The sequence below is a fragment of the Motacilla alba genome, chromosome 6 (assembly GCF_015832195.1).
Source record: "Motacilla alba alba isolate MOTALB_02 chromosome 6, Motacilla_alba_V1.0_pri, whole genome shotgun sequence".
NCBI classification, from domain to species: domain Eukaryota; kingdom Metazoa; phylum Chordata; class Aves; order Passeriformes; family Motacillidae; genus Motacilla; species Motacilla alba.
This window is the reverse complement of record NC_052021.1, coordinates 27,359,356-27,378,614: the sequence shown is the minus strand read 5'-3', so window position 1 is coordinate 27,378,614 and position 19,259 is coordinate 27,359,356. Positions and strand designations below refer to the sequence as shown.

The following is a 19,259-nucleotide window of genomic DNA, read 5'->3' as shown; positions in this document are numbered from 1 at the left end:
AGCGTGAATTGCAGAGTTCCAGGGAGGATCAATAACTGTCAGAAGGAGAAGAAAGTGAGCACTAAATTCGCTCGCCTTTCATCTTCAACAAATGGAACAGAAAATCTGATGGATGACAGAACCTTTCGTTTCTATAGCGTTCTTGTTGAACTAAAGACTAGTGACATTGGGATGATTTTCGACATGCGCTTCTGTAGATCCAGAAGCAATTATAAAAATAAAAATAAAAGAATTTTGTTACAAAGAAGCCCCTAAACCAAAAGTAGCAATTCATAAGGGCAGGGTAAAGAAAAAATATTAATGAAAGCCCGTGCCAGTGGTCAGCCCCTAGCATGTGAGAGTGCAGAGTTTTGGAAGCATGGAGTACATTAAACACAACACACCCCTTGCCTCCCCCATAATTAAGTTAGAGATGTGAGAGCAAAAGCAATAGAGGCTGTCTGTTTAGTTTCTCTGCTTGGCAGGGCACCACACACACATGCACACAATTTCTCCTCTCCTCCATTTGTGAAAAGAAGGAGGGGGGCGTCGACAGGGGGGTAATAGAAAGCCCAAATGAGCAGATAAACAAAAAATCCAAAGCAAACACAAAAAAAAATCTCCCAGATTTCAAAGAAGGAACACGCTCCTGCTCAAAGAAATGCCAAAATATCTTCTCCATCCCTTTATTCTACTGTAGACAGTCACTCAACCCATCAGGAAAATTATATTAAAAAAATAACAACAGCAGCAGAAAGGAGACAGGACCTCTTGTACAATCCAGCTGGCTTCTGTACCTTGACTTTCATATCAGATATTTATTTTGGCATGTGGGCAGTGGGGGAAGGGGAAGCATCTCCGGACACTGTATGACATCCACCGTGGTGTAACAGTTCTGAGCACAGGGGTACATCTCTGGCTGTCACCTGTGAATGCTGAACTCGCCATGTGATAATGCACAATGCCCCTGTCCTGTACTGTGTCACACAAACAAGTCACAGGGCAAGGTGGGGGGAAGTCCCAGAAAAGAACACATGGTCCATTCTCAACCTTATGATCTGGGCTCAGCAAAGAGGTGGCATTGCCCAAAGCCACTGCACAGGCGGGTTTGGGACTAAAGTGCTCTCTTGGAGTCTGCCAGGTGGGCTGCCAGGGTCACCCAACACTGCAATAAGGTATGTGCAGAAGATGTGCCACCTGGGCCAGCCCTGAAGAGGCATATTTCCACCACTGAAATGGAAAATTAAAAGCCTGCCAAACAAATGCAGTGACTCAGCTGGGCAGAAGGGCTTGGTGTAAAGTTCAGAAATTGGCCTATGCATGCTAATTTCACCTTAAAGTGTGTAGTGGGGAGGCTATTCCTGCTTTCTCAGTGGAATGAAGATATTAAAGACGAGTTCTGAGACCCCAGACTAGCTGATGGCAATTAAAAAATAATAATAATTAAAAAAAAAAAAAGAAGAACAAGCAAGCCCCAGCTCTCATATTTTAATCCAAACAGACCACACCACACAAAACCAAGATTAGCTGGGGCTCTCTGCTATCAGTGACTGCCTACCACAGACTCATTGTCCCTGCAGCTCCCTGGCAGTGCCAGCCCTGCACCACGCCCTGTGGTTTCCCACTGACACACCGGCATTCCCCATCCCGCCCCGCAGCCTCACCCAGCCACCCTCTGGCTCTGCTTTTTGGGAGACACAGACACCACTCCAACAGCCTCCTCTGGAACCTCAACTGTGGCCCAGTGTGTTCCTCCAGTCCAGTTTCATTCACTTCTTTTAGACAGGCAAATTTGTTCATAGCCACAGCCAGTTTTACTGCTGGGAATCCAGGGAAATAATTCAGATATTGCCCATTCAAACCCATCATTGGAGAATATTGGAAATTATCCCTCTGCATCCCCTAACAGAGGAAAAGAGTTGCCTAACACCACCATTGAATAACCTGGTAATTTCAGTATCTCAACCAAATTGTGGTTTGGGAGATGAGGCCTTGTCTCCATATGAAAAAGATAAATCAATCTAGAATACACAAATGCAATTTTAAATGAGAGTATCTATTCCAGATCAAATACAGATGCAGAACCCACAGCTTCAGATTAACAGCATCCTCCCAGTTTAGTTTAATCTGCTTTGAAAGCAAATTACTCTGCGCTAGGCAGAGGCACTCATTCTCCAACAAAAGCATCCTCACACACCAAGTAGCTCCTCGAGAGCAATTCCGTGGGTAGATGGGGCATTGTTTCTGACAGACAGGAGCCTCTTGCTGTGCTTTCTCTCCCTAAAAGCTGTAAAAAGTTGCTGGTACTGCAGAACTACTTTGCTTCACCTGAGTGCTTCTCAGGCCAGGTTACACAGCCCTTCACAGCCTGCCCAGCACAATGCAATGCCACCACTAGCTAAACAGTCTGAACTTTTTTCCACTGAAGGCAATTTTTTTGCCTCTTGGAAAAATCTGTAAAATACCCTCTAAGTCTGTCACTAAGAAGCAAACAGCATTGTCTCCAAAGCAGGGTCTCTCTGCACATTTTGAAAGGCTTTGCACAAAGTTTCCATGCTTGACAAGGAGCATCTCGTAAGGGCAACGTGCTCCAGCTGATTGCACAATGACAGCAAGTGCCAGAAAACTCCAAGTCTAATCTGAGATCTGACACTGACTTGTTGTGTGGGCTTGGGCAAACCACTTAACCTTTCTGCATCTCAGCTTTTCTACCCATAAATGAGGGTAATAATGCCAAGCTCCATCTTCCCCCAGGGACTGATAGGGAGCCTGGGGTTTTTATGGCACTTTGGAAATGTGAAGTGCTACATAAGTACAAAGTACCATTATCTAGAACCTTCCACCATCACCTCAACGTGTGGGTGCAGCAGTGGTGAGAAGTGGCTTGCAGGAAACACTCCAGACAAACTGAATGTTCATGTTTACTCTGAAGTTGCACTGGAAAGATGTTCAAGCAGCAAAAGGGGAATTTAAAAGTCCTTTCCTCCCTCCTCACAGAGGCAGGAGGTACCCACTGCAAGGGAAGCGTGGGTGCAGAGCCATGCAGGAGTCATTCATCCCTCAGAGAGGTACAGCTCTCCTGCTGACAGCACAGGGAAGGGATTGCTCCCTGCTTCAGTGGCCATATCTCAGATCTGTGGCAGGTCTCAATCACACCTCCAAACACCCAACCAGAACAACAGGGGTGTCTCTCTGAGCCCTTCACTGAACCACTACCACACCTGTATCTCACCAGGCTGAGTCAATATTCACAGGAGAAGCACAGCAACAAGAAGTATCCAAACACTTACACCACCCAGTACGTGCTCATTCCAGAAGGCAGGCAAACAACATTCGACTCTTACAAAGTGTGACCTAGCCCATTTCTTGCTTTGCTAGCTTCCCAAACTCCACAAGCAGGATTCAGGTCTTATGAGGTGAAGGGACATGAGAGCACATGATGCCCAAGCTCCATGGGCTCGTCCGGGCATGTTTTAGAACAGGGGTGGGAGACAAAGCAGAGCAGATGACCTGTTGATTACACCTCACCAAAACCTTAATAACACAAGCAAAGGTTAAAGATGCTGTTCATTCTGGACAATTGATGTGCCTTGAGCATGCCTTGAAGGGTTATGGACACCACACATAGCTACAAAGAGCATTTTCTCCTCAGTGGCCCACTATTTCACCTACCAGTTCATCTAAACTAGAGAATTAACTATTTGCTAACTGGGATGTCCAGGAAAAGGCAGCCCTGAAAACCATTGTAGCAACTAAACAGGCACGTAGATGGGCTGTCCAGCTGTGTAGCAGACATCTTGTGAACATGTTCTGCATTGGCACTAAAAATAGCATTGTTTCACCTGGAACAGCAGTTATGTCTCTCTAGGAGATGGGGAGGAGCAGAGAAGAAGAGATCTCTTGTAGGCTGTTATTATCAGTAATGAGTTTATTTTCAAATCAAAGTAGACTGTTATTCATGACTAGAAAGGGGTGGGAATTTCAAAATACTCCTTAAAAATGCTTCAAACTACTGATTTCTTTACTTCTGTGTTTATAACATACAAAACCACAGCAACCCGAGCTAGACCAGCATTATGCTGCGCTCTGTAGCAAATAGGGGAAATTCATTGAGTGACAAAGCTAACTGCTTTCTGTGACTACACCAGCAAATTAATTCAGTGGTAAGGATGCTTGCCAAGACGGTGAATTTATGCAAGTACTGGAGAATCTTCATGGAAAATAAACTTTTATTAATTAAAGAGTATCACTCACTGCTCAACCCAGGGGACGGAAATGTATCACATGTTCCCCATCTCTGCTCAGAGGAGCCCCAACACCAGCCAGCTCAGGAACTGCTTGTGGATGATCTCCAAGACAAAACACTGAGAATTGTGCATGAGTAACAAACAAAGTTCCACAAAAAATCACGATCTCATCAGTGATCATTCACTAACAGGAAGAGCAATTCATTTTGCTGCACGAATGATTAATTATAAATTATTAAATCCAGCTCTACTCAGGATACTTACTCAGGGAAGCAACTGCTCCAACCTGTCAACAACTTTTGTTTTCTAAATCTCTGAAACCAATATCACTTCAAAACACATATGGAGCCAGATTTTCCACAGAAGCTCTAGCATGTGTTTTTAGTGCCCACTCTCTCCAGTCCTGGCCAGACTCTAGGAGGGACAGCAACTTACTGCCTGTGCTCTGGCCTTTGGAAACAGCCTGTTTCAATAGGATACTGCCATTGTTTCCACCCTCTTCTCTCTCTCCCATCCATGTGAACCACACATGGAAGCATCTGGAGAGCATGAGCTCACTTTCCCCATCCTTATCACACAGGACACTGTATCTCCCAAGCAGGAATTTGGGGAGCAGCCTGCCCACAAGCACAAGTTTTGCTGCATTACTGCGTGCAGCAGTCAAGGAGGAGGCAATTTCCTGCCTGGCAGGAAGGCAGCGGAGAGCCCTGGGATGCTCCCCGCCTCCTGCCTGCCCACCAGCAGCAGGCAGGGGCTGGGGAAGGACAAATGTGAAAGCAGGAGAAAGTGTGGGGCTGCAAACATGCATCCAAACACAAAGAAGCCAGAGGATGCACGGATACAAAAATGGGATACATTATTATTCCATAAATTAAGTTAAAGCAACCTCAGCACATCCCAGACCTTTAATACTGGGCTGCTGCGCTCCAAGTAAGTTGGCTTCCAGCCTGCAAAATGTTTCAACTTCACTCAACTGAGACAAGACCCATGTTTTATTAAAAGAGGTTTATCTTCCTGCAAATAAACCTCAACAGCTTTTGCACCCTGAAGAAGCAACTTCGGTTTGCGTCTCACCCTCCTCCCCCCTGCCCACAACAAAACACGCATTCCAAATCTGATGAGTAAAGAATTACCAGTTACAGCTTTCTGGACCTTGCCCACGTCAGGCTGGTATGCAACAGGTTTCAATGTTTGTTTTTATAATAAATAAAGCAAAAGTATGAGACAACTAAGCTCCTCACCTCTCTTCTGCCTTCTTTGAAGATGGCTTTTTATTTTGAGACTTAAGCAAAACAGTAAAGCAGTTAAAAAAATAAAAGGCATTCCCTATCTCACATTTCAGCCTGCTCCAAATAATCTAGACAGCCTTAAAATACCAAGCTTGTCTGTCAGCCATTTAATGAAGAAGTATTATTTTTTTTTTTTAAATGTAACAGATGCACACTTTCCCTTCGTCTTATATATCTACTGGTCTGCCCCATAATCTCATTTTTCTGATAAAAAGCAAAAACATTTAGAAGGGGAAAAAAACTCCCAAAAATGCTTTTCCAAGCAGGGAGCAAAACCTAAATAAAATTAAGTAAGTGTAAAGCCCAACTTTAACAGCAGACAAGTATGCAGAGAACAGTGTGACCTTCCCTTATCACCCACTGACATGCTTAATCATTTCCAAACAAAAATGCTCTTTTCTGCCACTTCTTCACTCTGTGAGCACCTCCAGCTCCTACACGGCCAGTAAAGAGTTAAATCTCCCACTATCCCCTGCTGCCTGCGAAAAATCACTGAAACAATTGAGACATTGTCCAGTGAACAAGACTCCCAGGGCCTGACATTTTTGTTTATGTCCCAGTTCTCAGCCTGTCAATTTTCACTCCCAACGTTAAAAGCCTGGCTTGCCCCAATACAGTCTGCCCTCGTCTGAAAAGGCTCCACTTCATTTATTTTATTAAAGCTATGGTGTGTTTATGATTCAGAGCTCTCCCCATCTGAGGACCTGTTGGTCCCATCCCCCTGCCTTCCTCCCTGCCCTGCAACAGCGACTTCCTAACTCTGAGGAGGCTTTGCAATGCCTTTTGCAGAGCCATTGCCCAGGAAAATAACTGTGCTTAGGTTAAACACCGCCATCCACATTTTCCTGGAGTATGAAATATCTGTTACTGAACTCCAGTCTCTTAAAATAGCCTTTCATTATTAACCAGGGTAGGGTAGAGGGGAAGGGAGTTGGATACTAAGCCAGAGTGGCAGGAACTTTAAAAATAAAATAAAGTTAATTAAAAAAAACAAAACAAAACAAAACAAACAAAAAAGGGGGGAAAAAGAAAAAAAAACCACCCTGAAAAAAACCAAACCACACACATCCACTCTCACTACCCAGCAGCAAACTAGAAAATACATGTAATGGAGTAAAACAAACATCTTGGAGCAAAGCAGTGTTTTCTCCGCTGCTTCGTGGCTGCGTTTCCTGCCTGCGTTTTCATAATGACCGGAGCGTCAGGCCCAAAATACATCCCTCTCCTTCAGCCCTGCCGTCCTCTCCCCCCATTCCCAGCACTTTTTTTTTTTCCTTCGTTACGCTCTCAATACTTTATCTCCGTGAAAAGCACACACAGCGGTCACCAGCGTTTCCTGTTTGCCGAGTGTGCTTTAACTATATCACACCCTCCGCTGCTGCGCTGGAATGCACAGCATATGGCATTGTGAAAGGGTTTACTGTCGAATAATGGCAGCAATGCAGTCCTGCTGGTTTATATCAAACCCTGTCACTCTCTTCACGGAGGTCTCCCTCGTGCTCTCCGAGAGGCGAGGTAAAACACACACACACACACACACACACACAGCTTCAGCTCCCATGCAGGACCCTCAGCAGAAGCCTGTCTGAATCAAGAGCTGAGAACTCAAGGCAAGGAAGATTGCAACTTATGAAGTGGGAACTTGCAGCCACTCTGAGAGTTGTTTCGGATCTTAGTCCCCATAATGGAACCTTCCACAGGTAAACAAATGGGCTGTTAAAAGACTTTTGAGCTCCTCGCTGGGATTCCTGTGGGCACAGCCAGCATGGGCTAGAGGATGGCTACATTCCTGAGCCCCTCTTCCCCAGGGTGGCAGGGCTGTCAGCCTGAGCAGCTCCCTGAGCACTATCCCAAAGCACAGCTTCACCTTCCCTGCTTTTAAAAATCAGCACTGATATATTTGGTTATGAAAACATCCAAGAGAAAAGCAAATGTGCACCATCACCTTTCACTTTGGGTCAAAGTTTCAAAACTGCATTTTCATTTAATTGCTCTCAGGTTTATTTTTGGTTTGGCTTTTTGTTTTTGTTTTTTTAAGCAACTTGGAAAGAAAAATACTTCCCAAATAAATAAATAGATAAAGTGCTGCTTCCAACTGCACTCAGGTTTAGCTAAGATGCTCACAAAGGTTGTACTTCAAAGTGCTTTTTGTGCAGATCTTGAAATGCCTTCCCATGCCCGGATGCATTCAGCCAGCAGACGCTGAAACGAGTAGCAAGACTTTTAAAGCCCATTGAAATGCATCCATCCACCCTCTCTTCATAAAAGGAAGCCTTACTTAACAGGCATTTATTATTGCTGAACTAGGGTTGAAAGTTCAGTGTCCTTATAGACCAAAATTATCAAGATTTCTGAGTTTGCAGCCCACGTTTAAGTCCTAATGAGCTATTGTACCCACTCACTGCTATTAACTCTTTGATGTCAGGAACCCATGATGCTCTTTTGAATGTCTCACAGATGTCCGAGGGAAAAAGTGCAAAGCTCACCTGTGCTGAAGGACAGGTAAGCAACCGGGTTGGTTTGGTGGATTTTTTTTGCCTTTAATCCCCTCCAGCAAAATATGCAAAGACAACTACAGCATTAAATATGCATGTCAAAGACAGGCTAGCCTACCAGCCTGGACTATGAACTCAGACTCAGGGGAGCTGTACATCGCTTCCAGCTTTGCCATGATCTGATATGCAGAACACGTTACCTTCCTGGGAAAGGGACGTGAGCATACGGTGCCCGTCACACCACACACATACAGCAACCCAACTGATGCTGTGTGCACGGCACAGCCCCATGTCCCCTGGATTTGGGCACTCTGAGGCAGCGACAACAATCTGCTTTTCTGACAGTTCCTTGTCTGCTACATCTTCCTAAATACAAGTAACAGTAAAATAATAATGAAGTTATCTTTAATTTGCACCAAGCACTTTGACCTGCTCATTACAGTCACATCAATGAAACTGTGTCCACAGGAAGAAGGCACTATCATGCTTAAATGGCACTTGGGAAGCTAGGGGTACCTAATTTTCCAACCCCAGACTAAGGCCCCCAGTCCAAACACCAGCAAACAGGAGCAGGGTGATGTTTTATTTCAAGAGTCACAAGCCCAGCCGGGCACCCAGCCGTGGGGCAGATTGAGTTGGCCAGACAAGAACATGGCACCAGCTCTTTGGCTGTTCCCCTCTACCACCAGCGCTGTGACTGCTCCAACACACTTTCTCACTGTTTACTCACCCCACAGATTCCTCAGGGGAGTGACCTGAGGTGTCCAAGGTTGCCTGTGCAGGAATGGAGTTTAACAGTCCATCTCCGGTGCGAGCGGACGCTCCCTGGACATGCCCCGGGCATGACGAGCAGAACAAGTCACTGCAGGGTGAGCCCAGCAAGGCCTTACAGCACCTCTGTAACTGCCCAGCCACACGCTAGACACCTTGAGCCCAAATGGCAGCTGCTGCCTCACGTTTACCCCTCGGGCAGCAATTGTGGAGCAACCAGCATTGCCTCAGATTCACACCGGAGCTTATCCCAAAGTAACCTGTCCTGGCCATCAGAGCCCTTTAATAAGAAGCAGGTTATTTCATGTCCAGTAAACGACTTCCATCCAAAGAGCTGGACATGCCTGAAAAGCATGGACATGAGGAGTCAACGTGGAGCAGTGATGGCTTTAGCAATTCAAACTCTTGCTTGCTTAATATTAATTAACCACGTAGACATGCCCAACATGCAGTGACAGAAGTTCTGCTGCCAGGGAAAACTTCACTGCAGACATTTGGGGTTTTCTAATGATATGGCTTCCATGCAGCTGCTTGGCCATAAGTGCATAGTAAGAAAGTCTGGTGGCTTTCAGGTCTCTTCATTCTGCTTTCCTCCATAAAACATCATTTCTTTATTACAGGGCAGTCACATGCCCACAGCACTCAGTACTGACATTGCAGAGCTCTGCAGGCACAGATTAGGGCAACTTTTTTTTTTTCTTTCCTTTCCCAGACGCTATTCTTTCAGCCAGGGAAGGAGACCATGTTCAGATTTTGTTCATTTCCTAGTGGGCAGATGAGCATCAAGAGACCAAAATCCTCCTTCAACTTTTCTTCTACTGCTCCTCCTACAACCCTGGGAAGAAATATGCCAGCACAAGGACAAGCTCCAGGGGAGAAGAGTTCAGGTCACACTATTCCTTCTCCCCTTCTTTCTTTTCAGTAGCTGAGGGATAGGCAGAGGTCACAATTGTCTCTCAGGAAGGGACTTTATTTCATATAAATGCTCATTTCAAGTACCCCAACTCAGAAAAGCATCACTACACAAGACAGCACTTTGAGCACATGCTTAAGTGTTGTCCTGAACACCGATGGACATCAACGCATGTTTAATGATTTCTTGAATCAAGGCCTAAAGAGTAAAAAGGAAGAGGAAGCTAGTTTCCACAGTAATAGCAGTTGAGAAGTCTTTGAGTCGTGCCAAAAGGAAAACTGCATGTTAAAGAACCACTCGCCTCTCCTAGGAAACTGCAACTCCTTCTGCAGGCCTGCACTGCAGGGCCCAGGGTCACCATCAGGTCCTTAATCTGTACCAAGAAGGTAGAAGGATAAAGCTGGAGGAAAAAAACTTTAAAAAAAAACCTTCAAACCAAAGCCCAAAACTTGCTTACTTCTTACTTCCATCAGGGGGGTTAGTCAGAAAGCATCCTTCCTCTTGTAAACACACACAAACATATGTGTTCAAACCATGCACATCCCTGACCAGCTACCAGCCTATCCCTCATTTCCCACATATCATTCCTATAGATGGGGGCCTGGGCGCATGGCTACTCTCAGCCAAGGTAGAGGAAGGACTGGTCCAGCTCTCCCATACTTACTAATTCCAAGACATGAGGTGTAAGGTACATCTGACACAAGGATCTAAATGACACCAAAAAGTAATTTTCCTCTAAGGTCTGATACATTGTAAGGATTTTAGGTTTAGATTTCAAAAACTACTTCAGTTTATGGTTTTTGGGGTTTGTTTTTTTTTTTTTTTGCTTTCCTGTGGGGCTACAGGCTTTTTTGCTTGCCTCTAAAATCCAGATGTGGAAATCATCAGTTTCCCAAAATCAGCTTGGGAAAGTTACTTAGCATCTCTTCTGGCCAGACCAGTGAAACAGAGGAGTGAGCAATGCTTCCCCACCTTGGTAAAGTGCTCAATGACTTTACTCACAAGTATCTGTCAGGTACGAGCAAAGCTTCCAAGAAAATTTCCCTGGAACCAGACCCCTGTCACCAGCCCACTGCATATCCAAAACCAAAATCTGTTTGACAACTTATTTCTAGCTTCCTTTTGTGAAAATAGGCACAGAAGAGTGCTTGGGGACAGATTAGGCATGGGAGCTTGTCTTACAAAGGCATCACTCCTTATTAATTGTAACATCTCTAACTCGCCAAAGGCTTCCTAAAATGGGTCTGCCCCTTCCCAAACGGGTCTGCATAGGGCAGAGCAGAAAGCATCCTTCCTTCTCTTTATGCAGTGGCTTACAGGGCAGCTCCGGTTTCTTTCACAAGAGAGGGCAGAAATGTCTACACATTCCAGAAAGTAAAGCATCCCATGAATAATCTAATCCCAAACCACATGAATTGGTGAGAAAAGCAATAATCCTTGAGCAAATTGGCAAAAAAAAAAAATGGTCCTGAGCCCAGCGATGCCAGTTTCCTTCCTTTCTTTTTAATGAAAAATACGGGCTGTTTACTTTACTATAGCACCTGGACACAGCACACAGACCTTGTTTAGACAGAAAATAGGTGGTTCCTATTCAAGTAGGCTCATCTGCACGGGGAAAGTTTTTGTGCTCAAGTGTGAATTGAAAAACGCAGAACAACTATTTCGAATTATCTTTCCGTGTGGACACTGTTATTCAGCACTAAGAGTTCCTTTGTGAGATTTAGCTTAATCCGTTTCCAAAGCGGATTAAGCTAAACCACACAAAGGACCTCTTACTGCTGAATAAGAGTGGCCGCATGGAGAGATAATGAGGAATAGTTATTCTGAGACAGCCACTTCCACCGGGTATTTGGGCTGTTCCATTTTGCATCAACAAGCCCAGAGCTGGACTGGTAAGGGAAGACTGTGGTTATAGAAATTTGGAGAAAAATAAGTGCCAGGGCCATATCATACCCATTAAACCTTCTGCTCTACACATGATGGCTGCTTCTGCTCCAGTCAGCACAGGCTCTGGCTCCAGAGGAGGTTGCATTATTCAGTACCTACTTCTCTAAGCTCCAGATTGAATCCAGCCACAAACTTCAGCTGCAGACAGGGTGCATGGGGAGGAGGACCTGTGGCGAGCGGCCCTGCCAAGTCTGCCACCCTCGGTACACATCAACTTTGATCTGACAGGCTCACCCATCTGGCTCTGCAGCATCACCCGGCACTGCTGCGGCTCCTTGCCCGCTGCCAAGGCCGAGCTGCTGCTGCTGCAGCCCTCGCACCCGCCCGGGGCTCTGGGGACCGACCGTCTGCGTCCTCCCCGCTCCGCCTGGCACAACCACTCTTCTGCTGGAGAGCTGATAGCCTGCTGATATTTAATTGTAGGCCCATACAAATCCCTAGAAGTTCATTTAACATGCATGCTTCAGCATAACAAACTGCCATGTGATTGAATACAAAATGCAGCTTGCGGTCCTCTGCGCTGAAATACTCTTCCAAACCATTTTCCTGGTGTAGGTTTCTCAAAATGTTGCTCTCTGCAGGTTTTTGTATCCCAGACTAACTAGTCAAAAATGGCCAGAATTTAGGTATCCTATTTGTGTCAAATTAAGGGCATAAGGGCTTATTTTATAAGATACAAGAAGGAATCCTTCAGTAGGTGCACTTCCAACCACACTGAAGGCAGCACGGCTACATCTTTCTTAAGATGATGTGATGAGCAAGCTTTTGTCTTGCTTCCTCTTCACCCAGAGAGCTTCAATACTCAGATATGTCAGAGAGAGATACACTTTGATGTGTCATAACAAACCAAAATGTCAAATCTCAAGGCTCCAACTTATATGCAAGAGTGCACAGCCTCTTCAGGAAACCAAAACTGCTGCTGGTTCACTGCAATATCCACAGCTATAAACCTGCTACTTCAGGAAGACCTGCTGAACCATCCCTAGTGATGTTAGAGAAGCCTGACCCTGCCTGGAAATGTTGCAGCCATCCATCACAAGGTAAGTCACCCCAGCACTCAAAAGCCAGAGCCTTTGCCAGCACCAAGGACCAGGTTCTCCCAAAGTCAAACCAGATGATTCACAAGAAATGGATGCTCAACAGATGAGGGTTTGATTGGACCGAGCCTATCCTAACACCCTACTCAGCTGCCTTCTCCTGGAGCAACACTGAGGGTTGCTAACTCCTAAAATTTTCCAGCCAGCCTAGCAGTACTTGCTGTTTTTCAAGGCATGGTAGCCTTGAAGTCGAGTGTTTAGGGAAGAACCTCAGACTCCACTTACAGCACACAGCAAGATCACGAACTGCTATAGAGAAAACTTTGAGACTGAGCAGAGTATACCCTGCAGGCTCAGGAAACAGAACAAATAAAGAGAATACAAAATGTATTATTTAAGAAACAGAAAACAAACAAAAACAAGACACAACCCCCCGCCCCACAAATCCCCATGATCTTTTGAGGCCTGACTCATGATCCTAGAACAATTGGGGTTGGCAGTACTATACATTTTACAGCATTTATTCACAGCTGAAATATCCCAGCATTCAAATACTTCAGAGTTCTTGGAACTACTCACAGATCTCCTGACTACAACCAAGCGTGACAATTCATCCCAGCTGCCAATCCAGCCCCAAGGTGTCTTCTGAAGGTGCTTTAGTGCTGACTGATGTTTGCAGAAGCATTAAATTCCTGCTCACTTCACAGTAAGAGGTACAAGCCTGCACATTTCCCCAGCCTCAGCATTGCAGCAGAGGAGTTCCCTCCAGTACTGAAACAAGGGCTGCAGAGGATGGACACTGTGTTACAGAGTAAACAAAAGTCCATGAAACAGACCCCTAAAGTCTGAACTATTTTGCAAATGTATCAAATTACCAAGTTAATTACTTTCAAGGAGCCAAAATTTCTTCTGTTGTCTACACAAACCAAGCACTAGGTTTCCATTCATATTTAATGGGTACTGAATATAATGGGTGTGTTTTATAGGAACCCATCCAAAACAATTTTATTGGGCTGCTGGTAGGTGAATTCTATACTTAGCCCCAAACATTCTGGTTTGTACATAGAATTTTTTCAAACACAACAAAAAATCAAAAGGAATTAGTGGTGAAATATTCAGCCACAAAACTCTCAGCAAGCTTAATTTGTTCTGTGGCTTAATTCCAAGAAGCTCCAAAAATTCAGGACAAGACGTTTGCATACTTTTGGGCATGTATTAATGAAACATTTTATTTACTTTGCAATTGCCAAAGCAATTAGCCAAATAAAGTATAGAGTATTTAAAAAGGAGAGAGTCACTAAGGGAGCTTTCCAATTAAGTCTGCATGGTTATTTCTGCAGTGTGAGTCTCAGGGATCTGCGTGTTGGGTCCATGACCTGCCAGACATCAGGTATGGACTGGACACCAGGACAGCTCAGACACAGCCCTCTCCTCCTACCCACAACGAGTCCCTCTCAACAACAGGCATTGACATCAATAATGCCAGCCAAGTCCTTCCCCCCACAATACCGCCATGTTCCTGAGCACCCTGCAGAGCTCTAGGGACGGAAGAGGGTGTCCTGTCATCCTGCAGGCAGCCTGCAATCCCCGAACATCTCAAGAGGTTACTGCAGAGGAAGAACAGTCTTCCCACAACAAAACAATAAAGAGCTTTAAAAACCCTCTCAGAGCACTGTGAGTGGAAGTTGCAAGATTATGGTTCCAGATGGCTCCACACATACAGGACACGTGTATGTCGGGATGCACCCCACTTCCAGCCTGTCTGGAGGGACGCTGAAGGTGCCTTTTAAAATCTGCCTAAAATAAACCTGTTACTAGTAGGTATTTCTTTTTTCTTTAAAATGCAGAAGTACAATCCACATTAGACAAAAAATTAGGGAACAGGCAGGGCAGACTGTGCAGCTTCAACTCCAGTCGCTCTGGGGAAAAAACTCCTGATCTCTCCAAACCACCCAAAGGTCCCAGATGCCCACAGTCCATGCTCATCTAAGAGGCTGAGAACAGTCAGTATGTTTCAGATGGTTTTGCCTTCAGTTTTGCTTGTCACATTATGTTTTGAAAAAACATTTTTACTTTAAAAAAAAAAAAAGAGAAAAAAACAGATACACTACTGCACAGTGATTCTTTGTTCTTGGTGATTCAGTCTACTATATGACTGTGTTCCTTACATATTAGGCCAAAAAGTACTGGAAGTCCTCCCCCCGAGGTTAACATTGACATTTACTTCAAAATGCAGGAATTTTTTAAACCCCTTAATGTTTTATAAGGAATATATTGTACCAAGCCACCATCATCTTGCCTTCTGAATGTTTTTGCCAAGTAGTAAGAAAGCTAAAAGCAAGTCTTTGCACAGCCTGCAGGAGGCAGGATCCCTGGACTGGTCTTTCACCCACACTCCTGCCCAAAACAGGCTGAATCAGAGTATTTACTTTGCAGAAAATGGGGAAGAACAGCACTGGTTTTCTCCTTAAGGTTGTAGGAGTGCACACAGATATAAAAGGTTTTTAATGATCTTGCTTTCTGCAGTGAGCAGATTTCAGAGATCCTCACGCAGACATACCTTGCTCATTTTCACCTGCCTGTCCAGGCTGCAACAGAAAATGTTTGTGTGAGATTCCCACTCCTCCATCATCCATCTCCATCCTTATCACCATGCTGGCAGCACACATGTGGACCAAATCAGGTGCACACTGACCATGGGACTTCAGGACAACTAGCACCCCACCCCCTGAGAGCAAGCTGAAGTCTGCTTTACACACATAACTTCCTGCTAAGACTGTTTCACAAAACCCTAATACCTTCAACGAAATCAAAGGTCAGAAAAAAAAGAGGGGAAAATAACCACAAAAACCACTTTAAAAATATCCCAGCCTCATAATTGTACTATCTGCAGGCTGAATTCAAAATTTTGACCTAGCAAGCTTAATAATATACTATTAAAACAATTTTTGCCCCAGTTTTCTTTCACCTTTGGACACAGATAAGCAGCATGACTGTGCCAGAGCAAGATGCAAAAAGTCTTACCAGATGAGTGAAGCACCGAAATGTAAATAAATGCACTGTTCTTAAATGGAGCCTCATGCTGCACCTTCCTCAACACATACTGAACATAATTTCAGTTTAATATTCTGTTTCTCATTACGGACCTTGGAGACTCTCTCAAGCACCATGAAAAAGCAGTATTAACCCAGCCCTCGGCACTGGGGACAGCAATCCAGCCAAATTATTCATGCTGGTCTTTTGCTTCAATTTTTGTAGTCTTAATTTAATGTTCTTAAACAAATCTGAAAGGAGGATGGCTGACAAATAGAACAGATTTTACTTTAGACATTATAGACGGCCATGTTATGCAGCCCTGAGTCATTAAGCTGAACTCCTAAGGGGAGTTTCATCGGAGCTGGGAGTAAAAACTGACACAGAGCTTGTGGCTGTCACAGCCAAGCACTGAGAAGAAAGAGTGTTAAGAAAGGGAAAACAAAACAAAACAAAACAAAACAAAAAAAAGGATAGGTAAAAACAAAAAAAAAAAAGGGGGGGGGGGGAAGAGAAAAAAAGAAAGGGGGGGGGTGGGAAGAAGAAAAAAAAAAGCGGGGGGGAAACCCAAGCTGCCACACTCTCCTTTCCTCTCTTTGTAATCCAGCTATGAAGATTAGCCTCAAATCCTGATTTCAGAGATAGGGGAAAGATAAGAAGTGATTTGCAGGTGTTAGCGTTTTCCTACAGGTCTTCAGGGCAGCCCAAAGGATTTGAAGATGAAAAACTGGCATGGGTACACTTGATGGGTAGACTAGACACAGCAACCAGGGTAGAGAACCAGTTTCTATCCCTATATGTTACACTTGCACAGAAACATCAGGATGCCCATGAAATACCTACCACTGTTCCACAAAAAAGATTAACAGTGTTTTCACAAATGCAGAAGTGGATACAGAGCCCTGTGCAAGAGCAGCCAGGTCCCAGGTGCTGTGGGCAGGCACAGCAGCAGCAACGGGGACACCAGAGATGCCTGACACATCCCAGGCCAACTGGCATCTGCAGCCACTTTATCTCCCCCAAATGCCATTACCCACTCTAACCTTATTTACCAAAAAAAAAAAAAAAAAAGACCATTTTCACTCCACAAAATTAATGCAGCCTGGGGTCGGTGCCAGGAAAAAGGGTGGAAAAAGCTGCCCTTTATTTATATATATTTTAACAGAACAAGGCAAAACAGTTTGCTGCTAGAAATAAACATTAAATCTTGCAGAACCTCCCCCCCTCCCAAAAACCCACTGCTCTCCCCCCTCACTCCCTCCTCCGCCTCCTCTCCCTCCAACATTGTAAGTAGCACAAAAGATCACATTACAAATGCCAGCTGTGGCTCTTTCGGAAGGTGGCCTCCATCTCGGAGGTAGTATATGTTCCTCATGGCCTAAGTGGTTGCTATGGTAAATATGATTTTTATTGAATAGCAGAGTGAAACAGCTTTTAAAGAGATCCATAAGAACCCCATAAATGGTCAAAACACAAAGCAGATCAACCTCAGCCTCCCTGGAAGCAGGTTTTGCTTGATTTTCCAAAATGATTGTGGTTTTTAAACCCTTTTTGGATATTTTGTTGACCACTCATCTGGACCTCACCCACACCTGGGTGAAAGGGCTGGAGGGAGTCAGGGGAGCTGAGACCCCAGTCAAACCCCTCAGCACCACAGGCTGCTTTGGGTTTTAAAGGCAAGTGTCTGCTCTCCTGCAGGGCAGGAGGCTTAGGGACAGTGGATGCTCAGCACTGGGAAGCTCAGGTGATCCAAACCAAACTCATCCTGACCTCCCCAGCTGCAACTACCCAGGAGAAGCCTCTTGCTCCCTCACCATCTCTTCCTAAGAGCCTGACACCACTACACCATGCCAGAGCCACGGGAACATTCCCACCCCGTGTCAGTCCTCTGGCACAGCAGTAAAAAGAAAAGAATTAAAATAGGAAAGTTTCTCTAGCTCATTTCTTATTAGGAGTAAGATGATGGCAGGTTTTGATGACTGTAGATTTCTGATTAAGCAGCCAGACATATTTTCTCTGATCTCTTCCTCCAGTGACAGCCCAAGCGGACAGGAAGGAAAAGCAAAGTAATTCTGAAAAAGTGAAGCAGCCAGCACTAGATATCAACTGGGCAGATACCAGTCTTGTTCCAATTGCTCTCTGATGGTTTGAAGGATGGTTTAGAAGCTATGGATTCTAAAACATAGGAAATCTTTTTTTCCTTTTGAATAAAGAACTATGACACTCATCACAATGGGCTGACAATTCTCAATTTTAAGACACAACAATGGAAAAAGAAGCACCTCAAAATGTTTAGTATGATTTGAGATTTCTAGAAAAGCCAATGTGTGCCTTGGATGATCTACCAGCTGTGTCAGCTCTAGACCGTAGAGCAAGAAGTAAAGAATGAACAGTTTCTTTTCCTGGCATTTACCTTATCATCCGACGGTTGTAAAAAGGTTTGTTTAAAAATCACATTAAACTTGATGATGAACTTTTTTCAGAAGAAATATTCTAACCCACTACATGCCATTCTATCCAGAGGTAAATGTCCCAGATGAACGGTCAGAGCCAAGATGCTCCTTAACAATAAATGGCACTGACACTGGCTGTGGGTGAGGATGGACCATTGCATATCTCTGCTCTTGCTAATCACCACATAAACAAACCATTTCCTTCTAGATCTCTATGGATGTTATTTTAGAAAGTAAAATAAACCCCCAAACCACTCTCATGTAAATTTGTACTGAACATTGCAAACTCAACATTGTTTTCACAACAGACGCACAGGAAAAATTTACCGAGAATTGAAAATCTAAGTTAGAAGTTAATAAATAACAGTATTTTTTAAAATACTATTCATTATAAAGAGAGTTTTGTATTTTGCAGGTAGTAGTAAACATTTGATAACAAAGTTTATACTAAATGAGAAGTCATCACAACACAAAAGAACATGTGCTTTGTTGAACTAGAGGCTCTTTTGAGCCTTCACCCAGGTAAAAATCCTGACCAACTCTCAAACTCTCATCCAAGATTTTACAATAGGAAAATATTTCTTTAAGTAAAGGACATAGAATAGACTCAGTTTTGATCTTTCTAAGACAGTCTTAAGTCTAAGCTTTCCAGAGAGTTTCTTCACTCTCTTCACTTCAATACAGATAGGTCAGATGTAAACCAGCCTGACTGGACTCCACTGCCACTATCTAATTCTTCAGTGTGTAAATTTAGAGTATTTTTGACTCCCTGGTCTCCCACAAGGCACATGGATGATAATTTCATAATTTCAGCCCAGTGATAACAAAAGTATTCCCTCCTTTTACCACAGGCTTGTTAGGGATTTGTTTGTTTTGAGGTATTTCTCCTTTGCTCTGTGTAAAAGAAAACTGATGACAACCATTTCTATTAATATGCTTTTTTTTTTTTTTAAACAAAGGAAGAACATCTTTCTGTGTTTACTTACAACAATGTGTGCTGGAGATGGAGACCTAGCATCCTTGAGGGCTTGTCTACTCTGAAGGCTCCCTGCCTGAACATCAAGCAGTGGCCATTTCATCTGCAGATACTGGATG

General features: G+C 44.2%; 1 protein-coding gene across 36 annotated transcripts in view; it reads right to left on the bottom strand.

Annotated features, from left to right (window-relative positions):
* Positions 1–19,259, bottom strand: part of TCF7L2 (transcription factor 7 like 2) — a 173,387-nt gene that overhangs the window by 91,633 nt on the left and 62,495 nt on the right. For 32 of the 36 annotated variants that reach the window (XR_005257421.1, XM_038141193.1, XM_038141210.1 and 29 more), the window contains one exon: positions 19,151–19,252. The exons of the other annotated variants lie outside the window; for them this stretch is intronic. Coding sequence is in view for 31 of the 32 variants with exons in the window: in XM_038141193.1 (XP_037997121.1) it covers positions 19,151–19,252 (102 nt within the window). In the remaining variant the exon portion in view is untranslated. The remainder of the gene's footprint in view (positions 1–19,150; positions 19,253–19,259) is intronic. 36 annotated transcript variants of the gene reach the window in all.